The 24,863-nt window shown below is 41.6% G+C and overlaps 1 protein-coding gene and 1 long non-coding RNA gene across 2 annotated transcripts in view; one reads left to right on the top strand and one right to left on the bottom strand.

The window, feature by feature from the left end:
- LOC117802959 overlaps positions 1–13,200 on the bottom strand; it is a 35,681-nt gene extending 22,481 nt beyond the window's left edge. The window contains exon 1 of the long non-coding RNA XR_004626443.1: positions 13,086–13,200. This is a non-coding gene — a long non-coding RNA (uncharacterized LOC117802959). The remainder of the gene's footprint in view (positions 1–13,085) is intronic.
- Positions 6,875–24,614, top strand: SLC10A2 (solute carrier family 10 member 2). Its single transcript, XM_002914845.3, has 6 exons — positions 6,875–7,251; positions 13,765–13,883; positions 17,928–18,016; positions 19,154–19,329; positions 21,662–21,819; positions 24,493–24,614. Exons 1-6 carry the CDS (start codon positions 6,875–6,877, stop codon positions 24,612–24,614), a joined length of 1,041 nt encoding a protein of 346 aa, XP_002914891.1.
- Positions 24,615–24,863: the final 249 nt, after the last annotated feature.

Raw genomic sequence — 24,863 nt, 5'->3', positions numbered from 1 at the left:
GAGAACCGCTCTGAGTGAGATCTATGATTACAAAGCTCTTCCCCTCAAGACAGCCATCAGTCCATGCAGTGTGGTGTGGTGAAATTAAAGCAGAAAGCCACACAAGCTTGAGATGTCAGAGAAAAAAGTCTGCAATTGCCAGAAAATCTAAAAATCAAGGGAGAAATCCCAGGAAGAAGGAAGATATGAGGACATTCCCCAATTTGCATATAATATTTCCCTATATCTTTGATGACCCCTGAGCAGCTCATGTACAAGGGAGGCTCCAAAGAGTAAAGCAGAAAGAAAGAGCTGGAAGTCTGAAAGCACTGATCATAGATTTTAGCTACTGCCCACCAGAGAAGACACGGCATTGGATTTGAATTCCTACAAATTAGAGAGGTATTGTAAACACCTCAGGCTTTTCATGAAAGAAGGGCTATGCCTCAAGAATAAAATCTATGTCTCAGGACTAAGAATCTAACCATAAGACTAGACTAAGTGCAAAACCAAAAGGCTCATCCTCGCAGAGTAAAAAGCCCAAACAAGTTCAATTTAATAAGCCAGTAATTTAACTGCCCACTGAGTCAGCTGCCACTTAGGTCAACTACATGAGCTACCACTCTTCAGAGGATGATTCCTTAATTAGGTTTTCTGCAACATACAGTGTACAATGTCTGGCATACACTGAAGAAAACAAAACCTAGACGTGTGAAGAAACAAGAAAATGTGATCCATACTCAAGAGGAAAAGTAATGATGCCTAGGAATAGACTCAAAATGCCACATTCAGGCAGGAAAAAACAAAACAAAACAAAACAAAAAAAACCACTAAAGAAAGAAATAATCTAGTCTGAGACTTCTCCATGGCACTGCTCAGTGCCAGAAGACAATATAGTAATGTCCATAAAGATCTAAGAAGTAATGTGAAATAAGAATATTTTATTTTCCAATAGGGAAGCAAAAAATACACATTCATAAATAGGAAAGCACAGGAAATGCAAACTCCTAAAGTCTTTCTAGATAAAACTAGTCAGTGGAATATACACAATCAAAAATTAAAATTAAGAAAAAAAATAAGAGAACTCAAAAAAATAGAGAAGTCATCTGTGGTGAATTAAAATTGGCTACAATTTTTTTTTCATTTTCTGCAAAGAAATATGGGAGTTTTTTTCCTTCCACCTGGAATCTTCAGTGGAAATGGTACTGGGCCAGTTTTAGGCTCAGCCTTTAAGGACTGGCAACCTTCAGAACAAAGGCCTCTCCAGTGGCTAAGGCTTCTCAGAGCTCCCTTCCAGATCTTCCTGAAGGATTTATTTTTTTTTTTAAAGATTTTTATTTATTTATTTGACAGAGACAGCCAGCGAGAGAGGGAACACAAGCAGGGGGAGTGGAAAAGGAAGAAGCAGGCTCCTAGCGGAGGAGCCTGATGTGGGGCTCGATCCCAGGACACCGGGATCACGCCCTGAGCTGAAGGCAGATGCTTAATGACTGAGCCACCCAGGCACCCCCGAAGCATTGATATTAAGCACTAAATTCATTCTAAAAGACTAAACATCTGTGAAGATTATAGTTACAAAGCAGAATGTAAATATTATAATGATTGCAATGAGAAAACGGACACTAACTAATAATGGCTCCCATTTCACGTCAGGTATTGGCCAAACGTCCTCATAACGGCCTACAAGGGATCTATGTGATCACCCTTCCATCCCGTACACTCCCTCTCCTCTTCCATACTCTGCTCTTCATCAACTCCATTCCAGCCTGGCTAGCCTCCCCAGGGTTTCTGGACCTGCCAGGCATTCCTTAGGGATTCACTCTAGCTTTCCTATGCCTAGAATGGTTATCCCAGACACCTCTCCCACCTTGACTTTGTAATGAATGATTGGACTCCAACTTTCTTCTGTCATTCCCACACGTGGCACACCTGGCCTTTTCTACCTTTGTTTTCCTACTTCTGCTTATTTTTTATTTACTAAATTACTATCAGTTTGCCTTCATTCTGTATTTCCTGTCTCCCCCTGACTGCACTGTTAAGTTCCACGAAGGAAAGAATCTGTCCATTTTATTCACAGATGTATCCCAAACACCTAAAACAGTTTCTGGCTCGGAGTCAGTGCTTAACATATATGAGTTCATACAATTTGGAAGCTGGAAGGCAGGCAGGGAAGAAATGTGAGAACGTCCACTTTCCTCCCTTGTCTGCTAGGGAGTTAACATTGCATAAAATTCGATATATGTTTTTAAATGCATTCAACATCTTATGCTTTCCATAATACCCTCTCAATATTTATCTGAAGCTATCATTCCTTTATTTGATGTTTTTCTGTCAACTCACACACAATAATTTTAATCCATCTAATTTTTACCAGAGCATTGCAGACATGACGGCACTGTCGTAAGCTTGTCTCTTTATGCTGACAGAAAGGCCTTTTCATTCCCTTCATTTATCTGCAAAGGGACACATTTGGACCAATGCTCACTTAATATTAACAATATGTCCAACAATTTGGACATTTTTTTACTTCTGTCTTTGAAACTTTTTGCATTAAGTGAAATTTTTGTAATAAATATTTATCAGTTGTAAGAATTATAAAGTGAAATTCACAAAATAAATTACTTACTTCCTTAATGAGTTAGTTCTACCCCCAAATGTCCCCAAAGTAGCTTATATTCAACATACACCAAAATAAGGGGGGAAAAAAAAAGACTGGCCTTAATCCTTTTTACCCCAATCTGTTTTCTTGGTGTGTCATCAAGGATGACACAATGCTTATCAAATTGCGACTTGATAATTTAAATTTATCTTTGACTCCTGTCTTAACAAGGCATCTAGTTATCAAGCTTTCTCTGTTTTTAATTTTAATTAGTGTCTCAAATCCAATTCTGTTCCTTGATTCCATTGCCTGTGCTCAAATACCCTATGCAGGAGGAAGTCCAAATTCCTCCACACATCACTAAAGTATCTTGAGAATCTGCCCTTGATCACCTTTCCTATCTCAGTCCCTACCTCTCCCAGCCTAGGCACCGGGCTTGCGTTCTCAAAAGCCCAGACAACTTGCTAATTACAGGTTTTCCTGCCCTTCATTAATTTTGTTTTCTGCTCTCTTAGTCTTTACTAAAGTTCCCTTTGAAAAGCCCAACCTGTCTCAGAAGTGTGGAGGAAAACAAGGAAAGGTTGTCTGTCCATGTTTGTTTGTTTTAGTTTTCCCTCAAGCTGGAATTTTGAAAGGAGGTACAGTACACGGAGATGGTGAAGGGGTATTGAAGGTATGGTCCTCGAAAGGGAACCAAAGGGATAAAATCTGAGAAAGGAAACACGACCAAAGGGCATATCCCACTATTGCTTCATTGGCTTAATCAGCTGTCCTGCCACTTGGAGAGATCTCTTACCAGAATCCCACCATTGCAGTTTTGGACAGCACAGGTTTTATTAAAGAGATTATTACCCTGAACTTTGTTTTACAAAGGGCCATTGAACAGGAGCCTCCTGACATGATTGACGTAAAACAGGTGCACAGTGGCCGAGCCCTTGATCCCACTCCGATGAATGGATGGCTAGTCTGGTCCTGGTCTATTCTCCCCAGGGTATTTTTGCCTCCAAGAGGGTCAGCGGACACTCCCAATAATAACTCTGAATGTGGATTTGCAGGTTCCATAAAAGTTCAGCGTGCATGAAGGAACAGGAGAGAGGAGTGAGAGAGGTTATCTCAGCCAGAGAGAACTATTCAACAGGATCACTGAAATCCCAAATGACTGTCGATCTGAATAAAGCCACAATAGGAAAGAGAAGGCTTATCTTTCACACGTGATCTTCAGGGCAAGCACTTTGTTTGGAAAGCTATTAAACGTTCACTACTCCAATGTGATCCAGACACCAAATGGAAGCCCGAGCAGACGAATGGACCCATGACCTGCTGTGTCTCTGCCCAGGAGGAGGCCGGAGGCAGGAATCTGCTGCTGGTTTCTTAAAGATGGTCTGTACCTGAGCTCAGTGCATGGAAAAGATTGAGGAGGATGACAGTGGAAATCAAGCCCCAGCCTCCTGACAGTGCACTCAGGTGTGCATCTGTTCCCTGATTCTGTGTTGTAATTAAAAAGAATGATTTTTACATATTTAGTTATTTTTCTATTTATCCGGATCTGATGCCTGAATTTGAATGCCGCTGAAGTTAAGGGTACTAATTAATTGTGAATCACTCCAATACTTGAATATGAGGCCTCTCGAGCCTAATGTGCAAATTTATGTAAAAACAATGCGAAAATTAGAAATGCATTGGCACATTTTTTTAACCAGAACTGTAGCGTTCTGTCTAGTCAAACAGACTGCTCATTTGCAAGTTGTCTATATGCAAAGCGTTCTGCCCCTGGGAGCCTCAAATCTCCTTAGCAAGTCATCTGAAATTTGAGAACAGCTTTGTTCTGAACCCACTTTCTACTCTCTTCACTTTCTCTCCTCTGCTTCCAGCAGTGTGGACAAAAGGCTAAGTACAGATTTCACCTGGCAACCAGCAGCAAGCAGGGCCCGGAACAGGAAGCCCACCCTGAGACCAAGCCAAATCACCTGCCAGTCGCAAAGCCTCAAGTTTCCCATTGCAGGCCAGACCCGGTGAAGTGAAAGAGGCTGCTGGTGGGTAGGTCCTAGGCTAACTCTCGGGTGATGGTTGAGGTTAAGGCAGGGCAGCCGCTTTGAAAGCCCATCACCACTGCCCATGTATCAGACTCAATTCTGCAGCTGCTCGCTGCCTCGCCTGGCGTCAAGGGAATAGCCAGAGCTGGCAGGTGCCGGGGTGCAGCGGCAGCGGGAGCATTTGGCTCCCCTGCCCTCGGCTGCCTGGCATCTGAGCAAGAAGTGGGCCAGAGGTCAGTGCCAGAAGATGCTTGCAGGAGGCCGGCAGGGCAGGGCCAAGTCATTCCACATGTGGGAGTGGCAGGGGAGTCCTTATGGGAATTACCTAGCTAATCATTTAGCTGTGGGAGCAGAGAGGGTAGTGACAGAGACAGGAGGATTTCCCAGGAACTGGCATGTAGTCAGACAGAGCTAATGGCAACCCCCTCAAAGGCAGCCCTGAAGCATGACAGCTGAAGAGGGGCACCCCTGGGACAGGAGCTGCACCAACAATGAGGGTGAATCACTGTCACCCCTTAGGGACACTGCACAATGTTTTCGCAGCAGCACAATCCCAGATCGAAGTGGCAGCACAATCCCAGATCAAAGGGACAGCACTGCTAGGCCCCCAGCAGCGGGGGACATCTGACACAACTGACTCCTCTGCTTGGTGCTCACAGCCCACGTTTACTCAAGGTATGAAAAAGGTAATTTCCCATACTGAGTTGCTCTGTAAATGCTGTTCTCAGTTGTAACCAGGAAGCTCAATTTCCACCAGCTTCGGTGCCATGGTCGTCACCCTGACGTTGGTATTCTATGGCCTTGATACTCACAGTGTGGTCCCCTGGCTCGGCATCATCACCATCAACTCTGAGCTTGCTGGAAATGCAAACATCCTGGGGCCCACCCTAGACTTCCAGAATCAGAATCTGCACTGTAACAAGATCCCTGGAGGATTCATGTGTTTTGAGAAGTTCTGTTCTAAGGTACTTCTCCTCATTTTCACCAAGCCAGACTGAGTTTCGCGGGGTCCAGTTAACAGCTGGGTAACTTTGACTAAAGCACTTCATTTCCTTGACCCTCAAGTCCTCATCTGTAAAATGGGTATGCTTATCCTACTTAATTTAACATGATGAAAGTAAACAACAAATTAGAATTTGTCCTATAAACTGAGAATTTTGATCTAAATACTCAATTTTATTCTCGTGCTGCATCTTGACTCAATAATTATATTATAAACTCCTGAGAACAGGAACAATCTTCCCTCTACCTTTTTTTTAATCTTTCTTACACACCAAGTATAGTTTTCTGCCTATAATGAGGTTGACTATTTGACATTTACAAAAATCAACCTCTCTTGAAACCTCCAACCACCGCCGCCACCACAAATAAAAAAATCTGATTTCAATTCCCGACTCCAAGCACAAAGAGCTCCTGTCACTCTGACCTAATCCTCTGAGGTTCATCCCTCTAAATAATTGTATTGTCTCTATCTAAAACAGCACTTTGTTACCATGGCGACACACACATAATCACTTGTGTAATTGAGGGTGGCTCTACTAGCCAGCCCCCTTTCCACCAGACAACACAGAAAACATTCTACCCTCCTGCATGTTACTCTCCCATAGGTTTGCTTCAAGACCCTACATGTTTCTCATACTTACATATACTTTATGAACACCATAGACCAATAGAAGCAGACCCACGAGTAAGGTAGGAAGACGATTTGGGGGCAGAAATTGGAGTCTGGGTCCCAGTTCAGAGCCTGACACTGTTTGGCAATTTAACTTGGCACAGGATACTCGACTTTTCAGGACCCCATCCCCCCCATCTACAGAGAGGTGAGGGAACAACGGGGTTTCCTACGGCTTCACCCTCCAACGTTCTGTCATTTGCTGATTTGTTTCGAAGTGTCATTAACTGACATTATTTAAGAAACCTTCCAAGCATTAAACATTAACACAGCTCTTTTTCTATGGCACAGTTCATTATCATGCCAATAAATGATTAATTACAATTCTCTGACCAGACCAATAATTTGGCAGGACGTTTATGATTCATAACTTGTGCTGTGTTGTAATGTTACCTCTGAAAACTGACATACTAGCATTTATTGTTTTTTATTGCCTCTCCCAGGTGGCTTTTGAAAGAGAAAGCCAAGTGACACATGTTTAAGAAGGGTTTAAAAGTTTGCCGTGGTTGGATTAGGCATTATTTATCTAGTGAGGAGCAGAAGATTGGTACTTCTGTACCTTCTGTGACCATCTGAGCAGCAAATCCAGCAATGAATAATTCAACGGGCTGTCCGGCCAGCGCAACAGTGTGCAGTGGCACATCCTGTGTGGTAACTAAGAAAAACTTCAATGAGGTTCTCAGTGTGGTACTGAGTACTGTCTTGACCATCCTCTTGGCTATGGTGATGTTCTCCATGGGATGCAATGTGGAAATCAAGAAATTCCTAGGACACATAAAGCGCCCATGGGGCATATGTGTTGGCTTCCTCTGTCAGTTTGGAATCATGCCCCTCACAGGATTCATCCTGTCAGTGGCCTTCGACGTCGTCCCCCTCCAAGCCGTAGTGGTGCTCATCATGGGGTGCTGTCCCGGAGGAACCGCCTCCAATATCTTGGCCTATTGGGTTGATGGCGACATGGACTTGAGGTAAGCTATCTAAACGTCTACATACTACAATCACATTGACTTTAATCTTTTCAGAAGCCCATGGCACTATGATGTCCCTCCGATCTGCCACTGATCTAGGGTACAACTGAGGAATTAAACAGAAGAGAATGAGTGGATTCCCTCGCCTCCCTGTACCGCTGCTTAGCTATTGGGATTTGGGGGTGATACTGGGTAGTCGTGCTTTTTAATCTAACTCAGCTAACAGGGAGTTGGATAATTGCTGCTTCTCCTTGGGAAAAGATTCAAAGCTTTTCAAAAAGAAATGCTTTCTGAGCCACAAGTATACCTGAGAAAGTTTTCCTTGTCGGTACCAGCAAAACAAACAAACAAACAAAAAACAGAACAAACCAACCTTTGTCTATGGTGATGAGAAGTTCTGAGTGCAATCATGAAATCAAATTGTTCATTACACAGTAGAATCTATGCGGAGACAATGGTCAATTCCACAAATACAGCCAGTTCTTTGAACAAGCTTTTTCCTGGTATAAAGCCTAAGGAAGAATTTGTACGTTTGCTTCACTTCTACTGGCATTAAAAGAAAAAAAGAAAAAAAACCCCTACAACAGCTTTTTTTTTTTTTAATTATGCTTACCTTACTATAAAATAAACAGAAAATGGTTTCTCTGCTTCCCACAGAGTAATATAAATTGCAATGTTTGCCCAATTCATCCTGTGCCAGTCTGAACTAGCTCTGAGGAAAAAAAAAAAACTAATGGAAATAAGACGAAGCATTAATGTGATGAGACCAAGAATTTTAATGCTTTAGGTTGAATAGAAAAATGTCTTTTTCCTTACCTGACAATTCCTCATTTCCTGGGAAAGGTATGCATTTCTGCAAAGCTGCCAGGTGTTAATGTAATGAGTGCTTATTAAATACTATACAGTAGGCAATCAGCTCTGTTAATCACCAGCTACTATATTCGGAAGAGAGAAGCTTAAGGCATAGACATGTAACCACTGCAAAATGTGAAACCATATTCCACGTTGATCCATTGCCTACTGAGCAATCGGGAGCCTGCCATCTCATCTCGGTTGGTGCTGATCCTTCCAAAGCTTTAGAAAAGCCACACCAACTGTGTGTCTGCACTTCACATATTTTTCACTTAAGGAAATACCATATCCTCCTTGCTATAGATTTTTTTTTTCCCGAAGAAGTCCTGTAAAGAACAAAGGATGGCAAGTGGTGTTCAGGGTAGCTAATCTGTGAACCACCACACAGCAATACAGTCCTTTCAGACTTCAACTTTGTTTGATCTGGACATAAGCACTCAGAGGTGACAATTCTCAAAGCCGGCACCCACTACACCAAGGGGAGTGACCTGAATTGACTACGGGACTTTGACGTCCGCTGAACACCTTTTACATAATATTTGTATCTTTTCAGCAAAATGAAAGAGTCTTTCACCTCAAGGTAATGCCACACGTGTAATCATTTTGTAAGATGGAAAAGTACGCGTGATGCTGGGTTATTTGGCTGTTGAAACAGATTTCTTTCTGCGGGCTAAAATTGTTGGGGCCTAATCTAAAAGCTCCAACTTACACTTTTTTGTGGTCTTAAGGAAATCTTATTTGTCTTGAAACAGATGATTATGTAATCCTATCTACCTCATATAACAATTCCTATAAAAAATAAAAATATTAAAAAACAAGAACCAAAGTAGAATTTGAAACCTTGATAGGAGACATCCAGTGTATATGAGTCGTTCATCAAGTAAGTCAGAATTATCCCTGAATGGGACATAAGGCATTGAAATTTTTAATTTTCTTTCTGGAAAGTGTGTACTCCACAGATCCCCCTTGTCCTGCAATAACAAAATAACACCAACGGCTCTCCGGTCCAGCTGTCGCCTTGCTAGCAATTCCACCTATCCAGAACTCAAACAAGGCCCAGTAAAAGACTCTACAGAGCCCAAATAAATCCTGCTTAATCTCGTAAATGTTCCTTACACAGGGCCTTCTTAATCTCCTAACCCTAGAGCTCTACTGTGCTATTTCCCAGCACCAAGAATGAAAATAAGAAGTGGGGCGGGGAACGAGGCACCAGAGGGGCAGGCCTGTGTCCCACAGCAGCAACTGGCGCAGAAAGCCTGACCTCAAGAGAGAAGACCCAAAATGCCAGCAAAGCAAAGAAGGCAACCACAAGACACGGCAGACTCTGCATCACTGACTCTAGAGCCAAACAGCTCTATAAACACAGCACCCAACAGACATTGCTGTATTTCAGCAGAGCGAGTAATAACGCCTATCACAATGGCTCATAATCATTGAAGGGAGTTAAATTATGCTACTGTGTATGATAATGACATTATGTATCGCATATGTTAAAGGAAAAAGTGTTCAAATATTGCTTTAAAGCAAATTAGGAGATTATCACCTCAGCTACTGGGAACCAGTTTTCCAACACTTTCTATTCTTCTGGAGTCAGTTCTGTCCTCTAAGATCTTTACCTTCTTCACTTCCACTGGAACTCCAGCAATGGCAGCCAAGATATGATTGTTTATACCAACAGGTATCTGTCCTAGTTACTAGCTGCTGGAACAGATACAACACAATACCAGCAAAACTACTCCATCTACACCAACCTTCCTGGATGTGGTTTCTGGGAGTAGAAACCAAATCATCTCCCCCTAGGACCCCCTGTCCCCTCCTCAGCCCCACTCCCATCCCCCCCTTNCATCCCCCCTTACCCCATTGTCCCCCCTCAATCTCTTGCCCCCCCATCCCTCCTCACCCTACCATTTCTTCTGTACCTGGGAAGCCATTGCATTTTGCAATATCTAGTGGAAAAAAAAATAAATAAACAAAACAACAACAACAAAAAAGCAGACAGTTATCCTTAACAAAATTATAGACCTTGCTCATTGAAATAGAGCAGGTGATACTTAAGCTCCTTCTCAGATCACTCCAGCCTAGAAAAGTGTTGCAGGAATCTGATTGGTGTACAGGTATTTTCACCTGTTCCAGTTGTGTGGCAGGTATCCTATGCACAAAATGTTTCTGGGAGAAATGAAGGTGAATCTGCTGGTGGCAGGATCCACAGCTCAGGAGACACAGAGATGTCTGCCTGCTTTGTGCCTGCTGTATTCCCAGAGATGCCCCATTTTCAAACTTCCTTTCTTTGCAATGACTTCAACCACACCATGCAAGGACTTTTCCTTCTCGTTTTCCTTTCTTTGACTTCTTCTTTGGGGAATCCCTGAATCCCTGTTTATGCACCCTTTCTCCCACTTCCCCCAATTCCTTCACCACCATCTGTTGGCTATATTTCCTTTAACTATTTTCTAGTGTTAATAGTTTCTAGATTTTCCTTCCACATCCTTTGTTCTCTGGCTAAAGGTTGTTACATTTTTCATCTTCCAGGTCAGTTTTCATGGTTACTTCAGTTGTTCAAGATCCCCAAACCTCTGGCTTATCACAAATTCAAAGCAATCTCTCCCATTTAAACCACAAAAATATCCAGCTCCTCTCTACTCTAAGAGCTAACCTAACACTGTTTGACGTTTTCTGTTTTTCCCTCTAAGTAACCAAGTTTTGTTTCTCTCATGTAGTATTTATTTTTATTTTACTAGCTAGTATTGACTAGGCACTACTAGGAGTCATACACCAGTACCAGTATTCCACATACACTGGTGTATTTAATCCTCAAGATAATCCTCTTGAGGTCAGTACTATTATTTTCTGCATTTGACAGATGATAAAATTAAGGCTCATAACCTTCACCAAAGTCACAAAGGCAGTACACATCAAAATCAGAATTTGAATCCAGACCTAACCACTTATCCCCATCCAGACTCTTAACCTTTGTTCAACATGGTTTCATCACTTATCACATCACCAGTTTCTAGCACCACCTGTATACACTTTGTTTGATCTTTCAAATTTGGTGTTTTGCTTCTAATATGATAACACTCTGCATTCTTCACCACTAACGTCACCAAATTCCTCAACATTTACTGAATTCTCATTTATTGTTTTTATTTCTAAAAAGAACAAAAGAAAACAGTTATCCTTGGTAGTTAATAGAGCTAAAGCCAAAAATTAAAGACAAAAGATTTTTTTTTTTTTTGCTTTTCTTACTTTTTTCCTCATTCCAATATAAACTTGTGGTAGTATTTCTATTGTTGACATCTATGCTTCTTCTAAAATTTCAGATTTCATTCATATAAAACGATTTTTTTCTTTTGCTAATCTATTCCCCTACATTGCTTCCTAAAATTATAACCTGTGAATTTTTTTTCATCTCATTTTGAGTGGCTTGATACTGTTCTCGTATTACTTCAAATGGCATCAACTTCCGGGCCATATAGTCCCTTGTACTTCTGCAATGCTTCATGGTCAAGGTGGCCCACTAAAGCTAGACCATTCCCTTCTCCAACTGCTGACTTGTCCTTCTTCATGGTCCTCAAGAAACTACTCTTGCCAAACTCAAACCATGACACAACTTCATAAATTACCTTAGCAATAATTCAAAATTGATGCTTTCCCAAAGAAATTTGAAAGGAAAAAACAAAGAGAGAAGCAGACTTCCTTCTAAACATTGTTCTCATAGTTTAAAACAAAAACTCTTGGCCTTCTCTTTCTATACGATCCAGGTAGTGAACACTGCTCCTTTCGTGCACCCCCTCCTGTACTCTCCACTCTGGAAAGTACACAGACATACTGGAATAAAAGTGATTTCATTACAGCGATAACCTTAAATCCATTCTAATTTTTTTAAATAAAAGATAAAAAAGAGAATGTCAAAAGAAGGGAGAGATTTACAAACTCCAGTATTTTAATTATAAGTAGGACTATTTCTGAAAAGTATATTCTGGTTTTGGATTCTGCCTTAGCATCCCTTTTTGTATCTAAATTAAGTTAACCTGTCACCGTAATAGATGGAATTTCTTGGAAACGTTTTTTATACATCTCTAGCATTGGTTGGTGTTATACTATTTAAGCTCCATTAACACAAGTATTTTTTTCCTAAAATCTTTAAATGCATTTTAAGTGAGGTCATAACTAGTTTTTTTAAAAAAATGTTATTAGGGAAGTTAAGCCCCCTGATAAACATTATTTCCACGACCCCTTCTTTATTTTCTTGTCAAAACTGCTTGTTTAGATACATTAAAATGAAATTCCTCACCCCCAGCTGTTTTCCTTAGCACTGTGTGGTGTGGTTGTTGGTGTTTGGGGGGGTGGGGGGATGGGGTGGGGGCACAGGTGATATAAATAATTTCACATTTTCTTCCAAGTCCACATATAATACCTTTAAGAAATTACTGCTTTGATAGTCTCCAATGCTACAAATTTGGAGAACGACCTTTCAGAAAAATTTTTCCAGTTTCTTGATTCTATATTATGCCAGAACACCACACACACACACACACACACACACACACACACACACACACACTATGGCTGGATGGCTAAAACAGTAACTGACTTTTAATAAGAGCCTTGCATTATTCTAAGTACTGGACTCATTGGGTCATTAGTCCTCACAGCCTATGAGGTGGCGACAATTTTATCTTCATTTCACAGATAAGGAAGCTGGCAAAGGGAAGTCAAGTAAATTACCCAAAGAACATAGTACTGATGTAGTAAGTGGCCACGCCTGCTTCCAACCCCAGCAGTGTCTGGCTTTAATGTCTGGCCCAGACATTAAACAGCTCCATTCCCCAGGAGGAGAATGTGCCTGTGTACACATGGCCCTTTGACAGGACCAGGAAGACCTGCTACCCAAAAACCTCTCTTCCATCCCACTGTCACATTGCTGAAAATAGCACCATTCTGTATAAATTCTTCCACGTCAAAAGCCAAAGTCCACTTACCCAGCCAGGACTGCTCACTAAAACACAGATGCTCTCAGGAAAATAGTACCAAACCAGGTTCTTCTGAGCACACATTTGGTAAATTTCTCAGCAGAAATAGAATCCAGTCCTCCCCTGCCTGCTTGCATATTTTCTTTCATTTTTGTAAGTCAGCTTCCTCTTTCTTTCTCAAGCCACAGGCATTGGGGCAATATTCTGTCTGCCTTCAAAAAGAGACACTGAGGCTCCCTCTCTTGGACATGTGTTCTCCTCCAAGGACCAGGGAGGCCCATCTCATCTCAGTACTGACAGACACGGCAAAGCCCCTAAAGTTTTGGCTGGTATAGATGTGTTTTCTCTTCTCTGATTGGAGGTCCAAAGGGTGGCATGTCCAAGCACCTTGTACCTTTTTTAACAATAAATTTATACAGTCATTAACTATCTCCCCTGATCCTCGAGAACCCATGGGGAGGGAGGAATGACCCAAGACAAAGTAGAAAAACAAATCCGGATCTCAGCATTTTGCCCAAGGCCAGGACCTGCACAAAGATGGGCACGTGTCTGTGTCCATCCATCAGCCTAGATGCTGCTGCCGCCAGAGCATCTTTTGCGGGACTTCCTAATCACGAATTGCACCATGAAGCAAGCTCTCCCCCTAGAAAGCCCAGGTGGACGAATCAACCTGCCCGTTTCCTTTCAGCGTCAGCATGACGACATGCTCCACGCTGCTTGCCCTGGGAATGATGCCGCTGTGCCTCTTTATCTATACCAAAATGTGGGTCGACACTGGGACGATCATCATCCCCTTTAATAACATAGGTAAGTAAGTCATCCTTCTGCTAGAGTTCTGAATATCCCCCTCCTATTGTCTGTTTATCTTCAGGACAGGCTCAGACCCAGCTAGTATTTACCTCTTGCGCCAGCCCAATCAGGATTTCATTACAAGTCACGCCTGCGTTTCAATGCAGGTTGGCAGAATCTAAATGCCAAATCTTGACCCAAGGTCAAGGGAAAACTTGCTTTTCCTTCATTGAAATCAGCAGAAAGAGGGGCTGACTTAAGGCACAGCCGTCTGGACCTCAGGAAGCCAAGACTGCTGGGGCACAAGAGGCTCTGTCCTTCCCATAACCCACAGTACAATTAGTTCATGGGAACATGAGTTTCCTCCCAGCCACTCAGATCAAAGAAATAAAAAAAAAAAAATCCACTAATGATTTAAAATTAGGGCACCTAGTAAGCAATCGTGAGTGTGGCACTGGGAAACTACCAGATGAAACATATTGCAGATAACACTCGACTGAGCCACCTCTTGATTCAGAAGTTGATTTCCTGCCACAGTCTGTATCCCATGCCCCAGGAGTCGAGTCCGCTAGTCGTGACTCTGTCTCCACTCATGTTGCTCCCAGATGTTCACCCCCACCCCAAAGGGGCTGTTTTTCTGTTTCTGGGACAACAGATGACAGTGGGAAATTAAGTCATTTGTGTAACGTGGGATCAAGGGTAAGATGACACAGTTCCTGGCCTTCCCAAACTAGGCATTTCCCACAGAGCCATAGTCATAAAAGATGAGATACAGGTGAGATAGCGCATATCACCAGGTACATAGCCCGCTGCATTGTCATTATTCAGCTGACGGGCTGCTTCAGGAGGTGTGGGTGTCCACGGAAGGGAGCTTGGTGTAAGCGAAGCTAAGTGATGACTCAGAAGGATATTTGTAAATGAATTCCTGTTGGCATGGGAAGCTGCCCTGGGCTCATCTAAAATCTTTTCTATTTCTACAAAAGATTGTTTCTGTGATAAAAACAGGATTGGGGTCTACACAACTGAATTAGAGCAAACTTTGAAAACACTAATCAGGGACAACCTGTACTGGCACATCTTACTCAATTTGGGATTTTTTCTGCACAAGGTGCTTCTACTGATCTGGGGAACTCCTTCATACCAGATAGAAGCTCCTGCAAACAGGTTTTAGGGTGACCCTGCAGAATCGGTCACCTGCTATGCCTCATGCTCCTTAACTCTCAGCCTGCTTCCTGGGAGGGCATCTTCCTTCAAACCGTGTAGACTGCTTGTATGGTATGCATTGTAGGTCTCTCAAAGAACGTGTCTGCTGAGTAAGGAGTTTAATTCTATATTACTGATTGTTTTAAAAAATACTTTAAGCTTTAAAATATTCTCCTCTAGATATTCATTACTGTTTGGAAAACATTCCATGGCAATATTGAATGATTCTAACTATAGTATGAATGACTTTAGCACATCCTTGAATGTGAATAAATTTTGAAAGCAAGAGAACATGAGAAAGAGTAATTAGCACCTCAGTGGAGGTAAGGGTCATCAGAAAAGAGGTCAGAGCAAAAAAGAAAGAAAACAGAAAAGAAGAGGAAAATATTTTTAAAAAATTTAATGAGTTGGAAAAACAAAGATATTAACTCTGCTTATTTACCATTTTGCCCAGACTTGTTTTCCAATCTAACTTTCTTGTTATTGGTCTGTCTAGTCCTTCAAGAAAACAAACAACCTAATTACTTCACAAGTTGTTCTCACTACTTTTCAGAGAAGGAAGTTAAGGTCCAGGGTAATGGTCTAATTTGTCCCAGATAAGCAGTGAGCTGGAAGTGCCCCCTGGGCTGCGCGTGCTCTCTGTGGGCAGGACTGCCAAGCCCAGGCTCCAAACGATGTCCACCAAGCTCTGAAGGGGCAACACTCTCGCTAAGCCCTTCCAATGGGGGCGCTGGGGTGGAGGAGGGTGGCCGCACAGCTGGCATTGCTGAAAACAGCTGCAGCAGGTTGCTGCCCTGCACCGCCCCCCCGCCGTCTGTCGGAGGGTGTCTAGCACCATGAACTATGCACCTGCTTCATCACCTAATTTCCATGGCAGCAGCATGAGCAAGACGTAACTCTACCCACTTCACAAACAGGGAAATCAGAGCACAGAGAGGCTGGATGGTTTGCACCGTCCCCACAGTCTATAAGGTTCCACTCTGAGCCGATCTGGCTCCCTGAGCACCCCGTGACTATCTGCCTCTCACTTTTATCCAACTTTCCTTCCTCCCATACGTGCTCTGTGAACTCGATTAAGGTCAAGTTATGGTTCACAGAGTGTAACTGCAAGCAGATGCTTCCCCATCTAACTGGACAGGCATGTGACACGGGCCGGGAGGAGGGAGGAGGTGGTGGGAGGAATGTGCAGGCACTTAAGGAAGATGGAAAACAGCTCTGAGAAGGAAAGAGAATCTTTACCCCACTGGGGAGTCAAGAGTCACACCAACCCACCTCTCCAGGTGGGAGCCACACACTCGGAGTGTGAAGAAGGTCAAAGAGTATATTTTCTGGTCAACTTCTAGTCCTGGAAAAACTGTCCCTGGACTCATCTGGTGAGAAGAGGAAACACAGTTTGGGCAGGTGGTCCTGCTGTGTGCTTATCCTGTAGCCTTGGGCCACCCGGAGGAGATAAAGACTCTTAGCGTGAGGGACCCAACCATGGTGCGGCAGGGGGAAAGCGTCACTCCTTTCACAGGGTCAACATGTTAAAAATATATAGTGCCCAAGCCTAACCACCCTGACATTCCAAGCTCAGTATTTGCACCAATTTAAAGTACCACACTACAATCAATGCGTATTAAAATGGGTTTAAGTTAAGGCCTACAAACTTCACACAATTTAGGGAATAGTCTGGACACGCCAGGGAGGAAGTCTCCCCCCAAAGTAGCAGGATGTAAGGATACCCAAAGGGGATTTTTCTGGGGGCTCTCACCAGTGCATCTGTCAATGACTCTTTTCCATATCCTGTGTTCCACCATTTTCTCCCCATCCTGTCCTCCCATCTTTCTTTTTTTCCTGCTGTAGGTATTCCTGGCCATGACTTAATCCCTTTGAGTAATTTCTGGGAAAAAGTAACTGCTGACCTTTAAATTGCCAGGAGGATCAGAAGGCTACAAAGAAATTATGTTTTCATCACTGTTGTATTCATTTTAAATTCATATTTACGGCCCTGAAATCTAGAATCCATTTTCCAGTCCTCATTGAATCTACTCCAATGTTAAGCAAAAACCACTCTCAAAATTTCATTATTCAATTCCACTTTCCCCTACTGCTTTAAAAGGATATTTGAAAAAGAAAAACAGCCCATCAGATGTTCTAAGTTGTTGGTACTATATTATATAAAAGCAGTGATTGGACCAATGAGTGTTAAGTAACATGGAGAAACAAACCACATGTCATGGGAACAGCAGTAAATTCAACACAGGGAAATTGAAGTATGACTCTTTTATCTGGTTGGGTGAGCACGTTCCTGCAAAGAATTATAATTACTTGAGAGGTCGCCAAATATATTATCTCACAGAAAATTTAAAGCACGGTTTTTCAACCTCTTCTCTCACCTTTCTGCTGTAGATTTGAATAACTGAGCTCAGTCGGAGCCAGAAGTCATTAGCCCATGGAATGCCTGGAGAATTTTGAACTTTTAATTTTATTTCTACTACTGGGAAGTAACAGGGAGATGTAAAATATCTGTGTGTACCCCACAAATATAAACATACACACAAACTTTAAAAAGATATTTTTCCTAGGATATAAAGATCTGAAGACCAAAGAAGCCAAGATTCCGACAAATTGAAACTACAAAAGTGTCAGTATAAAGAGCACTAAAAAGGATTTATATCATCCATATTATCAGTGCTTCTGCCAGCAATATGAAATTATTTACTGGAGTGGGTAAAGACTGAGTGTTGTTTTGCTTGAGTCTGTTTCGTGTGTTCAAGAAGGGAGACTGATCAAGCTTTTTTCAAGCTGCTTACTCTGGTTTTCCTCTGTCTTGTCCTATGTGTTCTGCTGATGAAATGCCTCTTCTGTTATTTTTAGGTACATCTTTGGTCGCTCTTGTTGTTCCTATTTCCGTTGGAATGTTTGTTAATCACAAATGGCCCCAAAAAGCCAAGCTCATACTTAAGGTAAGCATCCCATGCCACAGGTTGCAAAGTCAAATGCTCCACAGGGTGAGTTCCAATAGTAGGTCTTTCCTGCTACTAAATTGTTTTCTCATTATATTATAAACCTCCACCTAGGGAGACTTGACGTTGTTAGATAAGCCATCCACTCTTCTAGAACACCCTTCCCAGTCCCATCCACAGGGCAGAATTCTATGCCCACTTTGAGATACCCAATTCAAACACCGCCTCCTGCTTTTACTCTACCCTGTACTCCCACGGCACTTGGCTCTGATCTCTGTTCTGTGGATCTGTGTTATAAAATAGACCTAGAGATCTGTTTTTTAAAATAGATCATATGTTTCTTGTCTCTGAATCCATATGGCCAGTTCAGCACCTGGCAACCAGTAGATATTAGTACCCATTAGTAATTAGTAATCATTCATTTCCCTTCACCAACTGTATTCTAGCTAGGTGAGATGGATATGGATAAAAGTGGTGTAAAGACACAGAGGATATAAATATCCAGACATTAATACAGATAAAGATATAGATAGATACAGATGTAGATATGCATATATCCCACTGATCAGGACACAAAATAAGCTAGCCGGTGTTCTCTATTCCTCTGGACCAAAAAACAAAAACAAAAACAAAAAACAAAATAAAATTTAAAAAAAAACAACTTATAACCTCCATTTTTTTTTAATGTGAAAAGGAGAAAACAGTAACAACAGTGGTTTTGTTTGCATACGCTTTTTTAACTTTTGCAGTTTTATATCCCTTTTCTCACTATCATCCTCATGAAAGGTGTCTAGGGCAAGATTTTATCTGCAATTACAGATGCAGAAAGCAGGACTAAGAGAAGCTGTGTGACTTACCAAAGGAAGGAGAGCACAAGGAGTTGCATCTGAAGGCCAGGTCTTCCAGTTCTCGCTGACTGGGCTTTCTTCCTCTCCAACAAGGATAATTTGCAAGCCAGAACATCTTCTTCAGGCTAAAAGAGCACAGATATTAGAGGTCCTGCTATTTTCTTAAAAATGAGAACATAGAACAAGCACCAGAGTTTCTGGTGGGCTGACCACAGTTGTCAGAAGAGGCATACACAGAGCAGTGACTTCACTATCACAACTGTTGGGTCTGCTTGTGTCTTCCTTCCAGGTTGGGTCCATCACGGGCGCATTCCTCATCGTGCTCGTAGCTGTGGTCGGAGGAATCCTATACCAGAGTGCCTGGATCATTGCTCCCAAACTGTGGATCATAGGAACACTATTTCCTTTGGCCGGATACTCTCTAGGGTTTTTACTGGCCATAATAGCTGGTCAATCCTGGCACAGGTATGGTGTTTTGGTAAATCAGACTGGGAATTTTCTTTTGTAATAACTATTGTATGCATTTGTTAGGGCTACTGTAGGGAAGTACCCCAGACAGGGTGGTTTAAACAACAGAAATCTATCGTCTTACAGTTCTGGGGGTTAGAAACCCAAAAATCAGCCTGCCAGCTGGACAGTTCCTTCTGATGGATGTCCCAGACCTATCTCTTTGGTTTGAAGATGGCTGTTTTCACATTGTCTTTCTTCTATGAGTGTCTCTGTGTCCAAATTTCCCCTTATTATAAGGATACTAGTCATACTGGATTAGGGCCCACCCTAATCACTTTACCTTAACTAAGTATATCTGCGATGACCCTATTTCCAAATAAGGTCATATCCCGAGGTCCCGGGCATTAAGACTTCAGCATATGCATTTGGGAGGACACAACTCAACCCATAACAGCTGTAAATACTGATAACAAATTCAAAAATTTTCACCTATAATAACATTCACCCCATTTCTGAATATGTCAAGATATAGATTCATTCATTCCTAAATTATACAAGCCCCCCAGAAAGAAAATACTGACCGCCTCTCTGTTGCTCAAATGCTTGGGGACCATTCCCCATACGATGTAGACTGAGCCCTTCCAATGTCTCATATTCTTATTCTCCAAGCAGAATAACTTCAGCAAAAGCACTTAGGCTGGCCTTATCACACACAAGGGCTCCTCCAGCCAGCAGCAGGATGCAATCACTAGCCCAAAGTGCTGATGTTAGAACTGGGGTTAGCATGTGTCTGATACCAAGTAGAAACTTTTCCTCACCTACCAGCCCATCTGAATCCACACGCAGAAAGAAAAGCGGGTGTCAGCGTGGGAGCGCATATGAGGTTGGGAAAGAGATGGGCAGTACTGAGTAGTGGGGAGTGTTACAGGTTGTCAGGCTGACCTGGGCCTACCACTTACTGACCTTGGGACCTCAGGACAAGCGCTCACTCTTCCTCTGACTTTTCTCATCTGTAGAATGGGGGCAATGACACCTACCTGGCTGATTTTTTATCAAGATTTAGTCAGAAAAACAAAACCAACTTAAAAATAAAGGAACTTTAACAAATACTCTATCTTGAGTGTTTTCTCAGCCCCTGCTCTGTGCTCTGCACTGTTACCAAGGCATAATTGAAAAGAGTGAAATGAGCCCATTTTGAATTTATGGAACATCAATATAATTGATCCTGTTCTTTTCATATCTATATTTTTATTTATAAATATCTGCTTTAAATGTATATGTATTATTCAATATGTAATTTTATTTATATTCAGTATATTACTTATTAATAAAGATTATGACATCATATAAATAAATATTCTCTTTATATAAAAGGATATGTACATACCTACACACACATATATACATATATATACACATATATAAAGATATACACAGACATACATAGACACACAGATATAGATCTATTCCACTGCTTAGGGGGCCAAATAAGCCAGTCAGTGTTCTTTGTTTTTCTGGACCAAAAAAAAAAAAAGTGTTATAATCTCTAAATTTTTTTTAATGAGAAAACAGGAACAACAGTGGTTTTGTTTGCATACGCTTTTTTAACTTTTGTAGAGTTTCATATTCCTTTTCTCATTATCATTAACAATCATAAAAGGTGATTAGGGCAGGCACAGTTGGGTGGCTCAGTTGTTTAAGCATCCCACTCTTGATTTTAGTTCAGGTCATGATCGCAGGGTCCTGGGATCGAGCCCACGTAGGGATCCCTGCTCTGTAGGGAGTCTGCTTGTCTCACTCTCCCTATGCCCCTCTCCCACCCGTTCTCGTGCTCTCTCTCTCTGTCAAATGGAAGGATAAATCTTTAAAAAGAAGAAAAGATAACTAGGGCAAGATTTTTCTATGTATATAGAGAGAATATTTATGTAGTATATAATAATATATATTAAGAAGTTATATATCTATGTAGTTTAAGTAAAAGTATATGTTGAATAAATATATACATTAAAGCAGATATAAATATATACACATATATGTACTTTTTCCATTGTATCTGCTTTTTTTTTTGAGAGAACGAGAGCACAGGTGCATGAGTGCAAAGTGGGAAGAGGGGAAGGAGCAGAGAGAGAGAGAGAAAATCTTTAGCAGGCCCTACAACCAGCACGGAGCCATACGGGGCTCCATCTCACGACCCTGAGATCATGTCCTGAGCCGAAATCAAGAGTCAGACACTTAACCAACTGAGCCACTCAGGCACTCGCACATTATATCTGCTTCCAAAGTTATACAATAACACAGCAACGGATACTGACCATAAAAGCATACATTCTCTCAACGTGTCTCGTAGGTGCCGAACAGTTGCTCTGGAAACGGGGATGCAGAACACTCAGCTATGCTCCACCATCGTGCAGCTCTCCTTCACCCAGGAAGAGCTCAACCTCGTGTTCACCTTCCCGCTCATCTACAGCATCTTCCAGCTGGTGTTTGGAGCAATATTCGTAGGAAGTAAGGAATAATGCTAATTGCATATCACTGATGACGTTCTTCCTTGAGAAATCCTTGAGTTGCTAAGATAGCATTTTTTTTTTAAATAACCTTTTTGTAGCGGTGAATTATATAAGTTAATTTAAATACCCTTTTTCTGGCAGGAAAATAAATGGGTGGAAAAAGTCACCTATGATGTTATCATGACTTCCCCACTACCGAGGAGAAGACTGCAATTCTTTCAGAAGGTTCTAGTAAAGATTATTTATTTATTTTTAGATATTTTATATATTTATATATTTTTATATTTATGTATTTTATATATTTATTACTTTTCAACGAAAAGTAAGAGAGGTCAATTCTCTCCATCAACTTTCTTTTTCTCAGTAATTAGGGAGGCATATTAACCCATTAGGGCCATTTTATATGTGCCTCTCTACATGCTTCCAGGAATCCTGAACTGGTTGTTTTTTCCAAAGCATCATCTTGACATGCTTTGTAAATATAGGATATTTATCCAAAACAGTGGTATACAAGGGATATTTATCAGGCTAAGTTATATTGGAAGACAGATAAATATGCCCTTGTGCATATATTAAGTAATATCCACATAATTGGAACAGTTAAAGCAAACATGTTCCTTATTTCCAGTCCTAGGAAGAGCTAACCTGATTTTTAATTTTCCTCTACTGTAGCATACAGCTCTGATGCTCAGCCCCTGCCACCTGCTGGCCTTCACCTCGTTAAAGCTTTCCTTACGTTTTGTTCTCCAAGGACTAATACATTTAACCTCTATTTTTAAACTTTTTTTTTTCTAAATAAAGAGACTGAGTCTTAAGCTCACTGACTTTTAAGGGAGGTTATATACTGAAGGTGAAAGACACAAATAATGGGAATGTTAAGTTATAGAATGCCCGGAGGTCCAGTGTTGTTTGGGTTTGGTTTTACTTTGAAACTTCACTCCAATAGGTATTGCACTTGCCTGTGGGCACTAATCCTTCTCTGCGCTACTGTCTAGAACGTTATTCTCAAAGCAGAGTTTTCTTTCTTGTATAAGACTCACTGGATCCACTCGAAACTTTCCACTGATTTATCACTCACACAGGAGACAGGATCCATGGCCTAATTACCTTGTTGTCACGTATGATAGACATACACTCAATTTGGTATACCTTGAGAGTTTTCCAAATAATTAGCTAGTGATGTCTACTTTCAGAAAGCCAGAGAAAGTAGACTAGTTGATAGAGCAATTAAGTGAATCTACTAGTTGAATAACTAACTCAAAAGGGACACATAGATAAGCTGAAGGAATGATAGGAAGGCTGGTACTGGTATCGGTCTTACACTTTCCCACATTTTTATCAATGAAAATAAAGATGAGGAAGTCATCTTTATTAATTACATGCAATGCCTGGAAACATATTTTGGTAAAAGGATTAGAAGTCTAAATTTTTTTGGAACAAGGAAAGAAGGAACGGAAAGGACAGAGGGAGGAAGAGAGGAAGGGCAGAAGGAAGGAGAGAACGAAGGAAGGAAGGGAGGAAGGGAAAGAAAAGAAAGAAGGAAAGAAGAGAATAAACAATTTGGTTAAATAAGTGGTGTGTGTTGAAGAAGTCCCAGGTGAAAACAGTTTATATATTATAAAACTGTTGGGCTATTTTAATTAATCACAAGCTCAATTCATTAGATTCAATGGCTCAGTGGCTTCAAAATTAATATATTGCTAAAGGGACCAACAAGGAGACATGGATCATGACATATTAAGATCTTTGGAGCAGGCCACTGTCTCTCTCAGTTGTGTATCATGAGAGTTAACACTTCCTGAGCAGTAACTATTCTCCCAGGGCCATACACAATTCCCCTCTGAGATAGACAATATCACTATACCTATTTTAAGTGTGAAGTTCCAATAAATAATACTTTCTCTCCTTCTGTTGACTTTGGAACCAATTGAGAAGTAGAAGAAAAATCAGATATGTAGATAACAAAATAGCACTCTTATTACAGAAAAAACTTATGTAGAAAATATGGCTCAAAACTGTGACCACATAGGCTGATTAACACCACCCTCTCCACTGCCCCCATACATGTGCACACAGCACGCATATATGCACATACCCTGCTCATCTCCCCTTGCCCGGAAGTCTGCCCAGACGAGCTGAGCTCACAAAGATGCTGAGAAACAGCTGCCCCCAGAGACTAGCAGCCTCTCAGAAGAGGGAAAGGCTGATCACGCATCAGCCAGGGCTCCCACTTTGTGGGAAGGAATGAGTGAAGTCGGGGAGAGACAAAGTGTTATTCCAGCCCAAGTCCTCCCACCGAGAGCACTAGACCAAGGTCCTCAACACTGCATTTTAGCATGTATCAAATTTACTGAGGACCTCCATGACTGGGACATGGTGGGAACAGGTGCCCATTACTGTTCCTGGTGAGCACCACCTGCGGGGTTGATGGCCACAGCTGTCATGTGGGAAGCACCCACTGCGGGAGTGCGCCCAGGCTTCCTGAACTACAACCATCCCTCTCGCCATGGCTGGCTGTGGAACTGAAGACTGCCTTCTGCTTTCTCCAAGCAACATGCAGCCTACAGAAAGCACAAGCCAATTTTGAGCCATAGATTGTAATCACTGTCCAAAGAACGCTTGCAGCTACTTGTTATGAAACTCCGCTAACCTCCTGTGTATTGCTTTCTAGTGTACGTGGCATACAAGAAATGTTATGGAAAAAACAATGTGGAATTTCCAGAAGACAATGAAGCAGTCTCTGAGTCATCGCTCCATAAGGTGAATGAAGGATTTCAACCAGATGGAAGGTAGACACTGAGTGGACAAAAGAGAAGAATTCTAAAGTACAAACTTCTGTGATAACAAGATTTGTTTGTTTTGATGGGATATTTGGCAGGAAAAAGTTAATGTGAAAATTTAAATTCCAATTGAATCCATATATTGGTTTTGGTACCAAGTGACGGGTGGTCCAAATCCTTAATGTGACAAATATTTATATATATACTGTCTTTGAAATACGCCCACGAAATATCCTCAGACCTCTGACTAAAACTGACATTG

Source organism: Ailuropoda melanoleuca, chromosome 7 (assembly GCF_002007445.2).
Source record: "Ailuropoda melanoleuca isolate Jingjing chromosome 7, ASM200744v2, whole genome shotgun sequence".
In the NCBI taxonomy this organism is placed as follows: Eukaryota; Metazoa; Chordata; class Mammalia; order Carnivora; family Ursidae; genus Ailuropoda; species Ailuropoda melanoleuca.
This window is presented reverse-complemented; position numbering and strand designations above follow the sequence as displayed.

Excerpts from the sequence above, each read along its gene's own strand:
- SLC10A2 (XM_002914845.3), top strand. The coding sequence starts at position 6,875 with ATGAATAATTCAACGGGCTGTCCGGCCAGCGCAACAGTGTGCAGTGGC. Across the intron at positions 7,252-13,764 it reads GATGGCGACATGGACTTGAG|CGTCAGCATGACGACATGCT; the intron begins GTAAGCTATCTA and ends GTTTCCTTTCAG. Across the intron at positions 13,884-17,927 it reads CATCCCCTTTAATAACATAG|GTACATCTTTGGTCGCTCTT; the intron begins GTAAGTAAGTCA and ends TGTTATTTTTAG.